The following is a 4,999-nucleotide window of genomic DNA, read 5'->3' as shown; positions in this document are numbered from 1 at the left end:
TGCAGCTGATGGACTATATGCAACTGGCCGAGATGACTGGCAGAATCCGAGACCTGGGAGAAGAAAAGATGGAGGAAGACTGGGAGAAATTCAAGATGTATCTACAAAAACATTGTAATTTGTTTGAATGTTAAGAAGGATGCTAGATTATAAAAAATTGGCCACCACTAAACTAGACTTAAATTTGATGATAAGTGAGACTAAAGAAAATATAAAAACTTTATTGGAAAAAGTGTTAAATTATATTGGAATGTGTGGACATGAGATTGTAAACAAGTTGATAATTTGTTTGGAAAAATTCTTTTTTTAATGATGTAAATGGGAGAGGGGGACGTGAGGGAGTCCAAAGAAGTGAAGAATTTGTTGTTATAAAAGTAAGATTGTTTGATGTGTGCATTTATATTTTAAAAAAACCTTAATAAATATTTTTAAAAAAAAAACAAACAAACAAAACAATCGACAAGCTAACTGTACGTTTTCTTTGAATGCCATCCATGTAGGAATTTTTTATAACACACAAAACAGTTCAACTTTCTACAGTTGCACCCTCAACAATCAAAGACATGCAAATCTAGTCCCAAACAGGGTACCGGTACCCTCAATCCACAGAAAGCCAGGCTTGCTTTAATCCGAATTAAAGCTAATTGGAGTTCCTGTGCCCACAAAGTTCTTTTTTCTGCCATTTGACCAAAGCGCTTCTCCTCCTGACCACTGCTGAATACAGCCATCTCCAAATCACATAAATACTCAGATTTCCCCAGCCTCTATCTGGAGTAAATACAAACCAAACAGCTGGTTAAAAGAGGATCTAGAATCTAGAGCTGAAGCAATTTTTTTCTTGATGGGTAAGGCTGACAGGTTACTCGCCATTTCCTGCATCTGTAAATAGGGAAGGGTAATACTCTCTTAAGGAATGTGATTTTTTAAATAAAAAAACAAGTCAAAAACATTTGAGTTTAGGCAGAAATCTCTCAGTGTATTTTTTTTCACCTTAAAAATATTTTTTTAAAAATATACAGAACTTCTGAATACAGACATAGCTTACATGGCTGAATTAGATATAGACATAGAGCATGTTCACAACTTCGAATTTAAACCTATTCAAGCCTGACGTTCAGTGACAACCGTACAGAAGGTTAGTGGCTTGGCAGCCCAATATCAAGTAATTTTGCCAACATTTCATTTCATTTCTTCCCCCAGAGTAAATCTCTCAGAAATATCACACATTTGTCCTTGCGTGTTCAAAATGTCTGACTAGCAGTATTAACTGTACAACATATCAAAAAATATACTGGAAATCCCTCTAAGGGCACAAATTTTTGCTATTTATTTGAATCAATAAAGGGGGGTGGTGGGAACCTTGTATTTATTTTCCTTCAAAGGCCTGTGGCCTCCCCAAAACAACACATCCATCAGAGGTCAGTTCACTATTACAGCTTCAGCTTTTAAAAAAAAACGCTGCTCTTTTTTGTTTTTAGTTTGCTACTTCAGCCACTGGATCCAGCTGATCAGAAGGGGGCAGCTTGCAAGCTTGCTTGGTTCAAAGCGAGAAAGTCAAGCAGTGAGCAAGTCAGGGAGCAGCTACACAACACCCTGGTCCAGTGGTTTCCTGGGCCGGCATGCTGCTACCAGTGCTCAAGACCAGTTCAGGCTGCTCACACATACAGTGTTACCTGGGGACTAATTCCCACTGTGAAAGCAGTGGGGCTTATGAGCAGGAATGAATAGGATTTGCATTGCATGCTTCCAAGCTCCCCTCTCCTGCTGCACAGTGGACTTAGGGCTACAATTTCCGATGGAGAAATCAATCCCTTGTCACTGCAGGAACACAGATCAGGTAGCTGATATACACAGAAACTGCCATCCCACAGCAGACAATACACATGTGTGACACATTGTAATGCACATGTTCCAGAGAGGAAGCCATCTTTATCTTTTCCAGGGGAAAAAAATCAACAAGAGGCTTGTGGAACCTCTGACTAATATATTCTGGCGTAAACTCAAGTGTTTATTATACCCGATGCAATAAAGTTTTAAGAGACTACAAGATTCTTTGTGCAGATGCTTCTTCCAGACAAAAAGATTTATGCGCCTGTGGGAAAAGAGTACTGTACGAAGTGATGGAAACGATCAACTATAGAACTAAACGCTATGAGCTACAGAGGGAAAATGCATGTTTTAAAAAACCTGAATATAAGCTATGTCTAAGCATTACAGTGGGTTTTAAACTATGTTCTGCTCTCATTAGATTCTTCAGCAAAATCGTGAATGTTGTCAGCTCATACACTAATGTATTTCAAATCCCTAACAGACAAGTTTAAAAATATAAAAGATTAGGCCTCTGACACAGGTTCAAGAGAAGAGACTAGATTCAAGTCAGGTTCTGGGGAAACTAACCATGGCCATTTCCAGGTATATATTTCTATAGGAGGGTGGTTGTGTTAGCTGCTTCACTGTTCCAACGCTCAGACTACTGGAATCGCTCATACCATTGTAAAATCTGCACATAGGAATGGTCCTATGGCATTAAAATGCAATTAAAATGCAACTGTTTTATTTCTGGAAGCCCCAGCAGCAGTTGCAACCAACCAAGGAGAACAGAAGTGGCAGAAGGATGGTTTGGGGATTTCCAGACAAAAACAGTGACCAAAGGGGAGCTGTTTCCACTTGCTCTCATTCACTGCTGGGAAGGGGAGGGGGTGTTCACCATTTGCAGTGGGCAGGGCAGGGTCAACCCAAATTGGGAAGGTCAGCATGCAGGCCAGCAGCGATATCAGTGGGGGTTTATGTCAAAGAATTTAGGACTGGCAGCAATGATAGCTGAAACAGAAGGAAAGTTAAATGAAACTCAAATCTGATGTAACTGGCCTGGGAAAAGGTCAGGAACAAATACACCAAAGGTTAACTCTCAAAAGCAGCATCGCCATGAGGCCGGAGAAATATGACAACAGTAACCTCAGGAATGAATTCCTTTCGGGCATGTTTACAGCAAAATATTAACCGGAACGCCTCTTCCTTGCTTACAATTTGGAAAAGAATGGTTTAACAAAAGAGGTGCTGAGCAAGCAGTACTAAAGCACAGGGTCAAACAGTGCTATAGCCAGGGCTTTAAGGAAATGGGCATCCTTTTCCACCCCAGATTAGCTGTGACTTGCAAAGGAAGCTTTCCCCAATAGCCCTTTAAACATCATTCAGCACCTGATCCTTCTCTCTCTCCGCGTGTGTACAGAATATAGATTATATAGGTCCTCTCTATGCATCAACTAAGGGGATCTGTATACAAAGAGGTATATGCACAGGGATACAAAGGAAATGCCTCGGGGTACATTTCAGATAGGCTGACATACCTGAGCTCCATTCCATGTGGTTCCCCCCCACTTATTTAGGGATTAATAAAGCGTATTTGTAAAAACTAAAAACCGGTACAGTTTTCCCTGCTCGAGTCCCAGAGAGCGAGGCGGGGAAGCCAAGGGCCAAGACAGGAGGAGAAGAGTCCTTCATCTCTCGGCCTTTCCGAGTCCACAGCCGAGAGCGCGCGCTCGAGTCCGGGGCGACGGGGCGGTCCAGGCTCCCTGCTTGCTCCAGCGGCGTCGGGGCTCCCGGTCGGATGGCTTCCCTTGTACTCCGCAGTCGCTGTCTCCGCCGGAGTCGGTGCAGCACGGTGGGGTCGGTCGAGGGATGGGGCGGCGGGGAGAAAGGTTGTGCCTCCGGCCTCCTGGGCCGGATCGAGTCCCTAGCGCGCCGAGGTGCCGGGCGCCGTCGTGGGCGGCACGGCGGTGGTCAGCGGCCTCGTGGTCTCTCCGGTGCCGGGCGCGAGCGGGCCGGGGTCGGGGCCGGGGCCGGGGGCCGTCCCGGGCGGCTGGGGCGGGGTGTGCGGCCCGCCGCGCACGGGCTGCCAGATGAGGCTGTAGTAGACGGCCAGCACGATGGCGGCCAGCGAGACGGAGAGGACGTAGGCCAGCACGGTGGCCAGGCGCACCCACTTCTTGTTGGTCTTGGCCGCCATGCGCGCCTTCTTGTCCCCGGTGTAAGTGGCCGGCTTGCCCCGCTCCCCGCCCGCCCCCGCCTCCTTCTCCTTCATGGGGGCGCGGCCTTTGGCCCGCTGCTCCACCGCCCTCTCCGTCTTGCTGAGGCTCCCGAGCGGGATGGGCCCCGAGGGACGCGCCGCCGCCGCCGCCGATCACATCACGACATGCCCCGGGGCGCCGGGAGAACCAGGCGCTGCTGCTGCTGCTGCTGCTGCTACTGCAGCGGGTGGGCCTCGCAGGCAGGCGGCGGACAGCGATCGACGGCCTCGGCGGCGAGCTTGCGACGCGCCCGGCTGCAGGGAGGCGGCCGTGGGTGGGAAGCCCGTCGGCGGAACGGCAGCGTCGCTCGGCCTCGGCGCGCGGCAAGGATGCTGCTGTCGGGGCGCGCGCCTCCCTTTCTCTTTCGCAGCAGCTGAATCCGCGGCGTCTCGGCGGCGCTCAGCGGCCGGGCTGTGCAGGCAGCGGGTATTAAAGGGGCACGAGCGCCGACGGAGGTGGGAGCGGATGCTGTGGCGCCTTAAAAAGGCAATGCAAGAGCGGGAGGACCACCGGCCAGCCGCGGCTCTGCGCTAGCAGCAGGCCAGGGACCGCCGATCCGCCTTCTGTCCGGGGAGGGGGAACAGCTCCGGCGCATCACATATTGGGAGGGGGAGCGAGTCGGGGGGCTGCGATCCCCACTCCCATTCCCCTGGGAGGCAGTCTCATTTAATGGAGTCACTGCTTCCGAGTACATGCGGTTGGGTCGCGCTGGGGGGCGGGCGGGGGAGACAGGAAGCGAAAGGTACACGCACAGCTGCGATCCTAAACAAATTTGCAATCCTTGGCTATTGAGGCTGGTGGGGTGGGGGGAGTCGCACTGAATGAAATGGGACTTCCTTCCGAACGTCCCTGCATTGCTCCGCGTTGCTCAAAAGTCCTAAGCCATTCGAGAGAGAGGTCCGCTTCAGACACTAGTTTTCCCTCCTCTAGCT

General features: G+C 49.5%; 1 protein-coding gene across 1 annotated transcript; it reads right to left on the bottom strand.

Annotated features, from left to right (window-relative positions):
- Window positions 1-955: 955 nt before the first annotated feature.
- INAFM2 (InaF motif containing 2) lies at window positions 956-4,745 on the bottom strand. The gene has a single exon (XM_081881133.1). It carries the CDS (start codon window positions 4,079-4,081, stop codon window positions 3,734-3,736), a length of 348 nt encoding a protein of 115 aa, XP_081737259.1. The 5' UTR covers window positions 4,082-4,745; the 3' UTR covers window positions 956-3,733.
- Between the last annotated feature and the right edge of the window lie 254 nt (window positions 4,746-4,999).

The sequence above is a fragment of the Podarcis erhardii genome (genome assembly GCF_964252035.2).
Source record: "Podarcis erhardii genome assembly, chromosome: 1".
In the NCBI taxonomy this organism is placed as follows: domain Eukaryota; kingdom Metazoa; phylum Chordata; class Lepidosauria; order Squamata; family Lacertidae; genus Podarcis; species Podarcis erhardii.
This window is presented reverse-complemented; position numbering and strand designations above follow the sequence as displayed.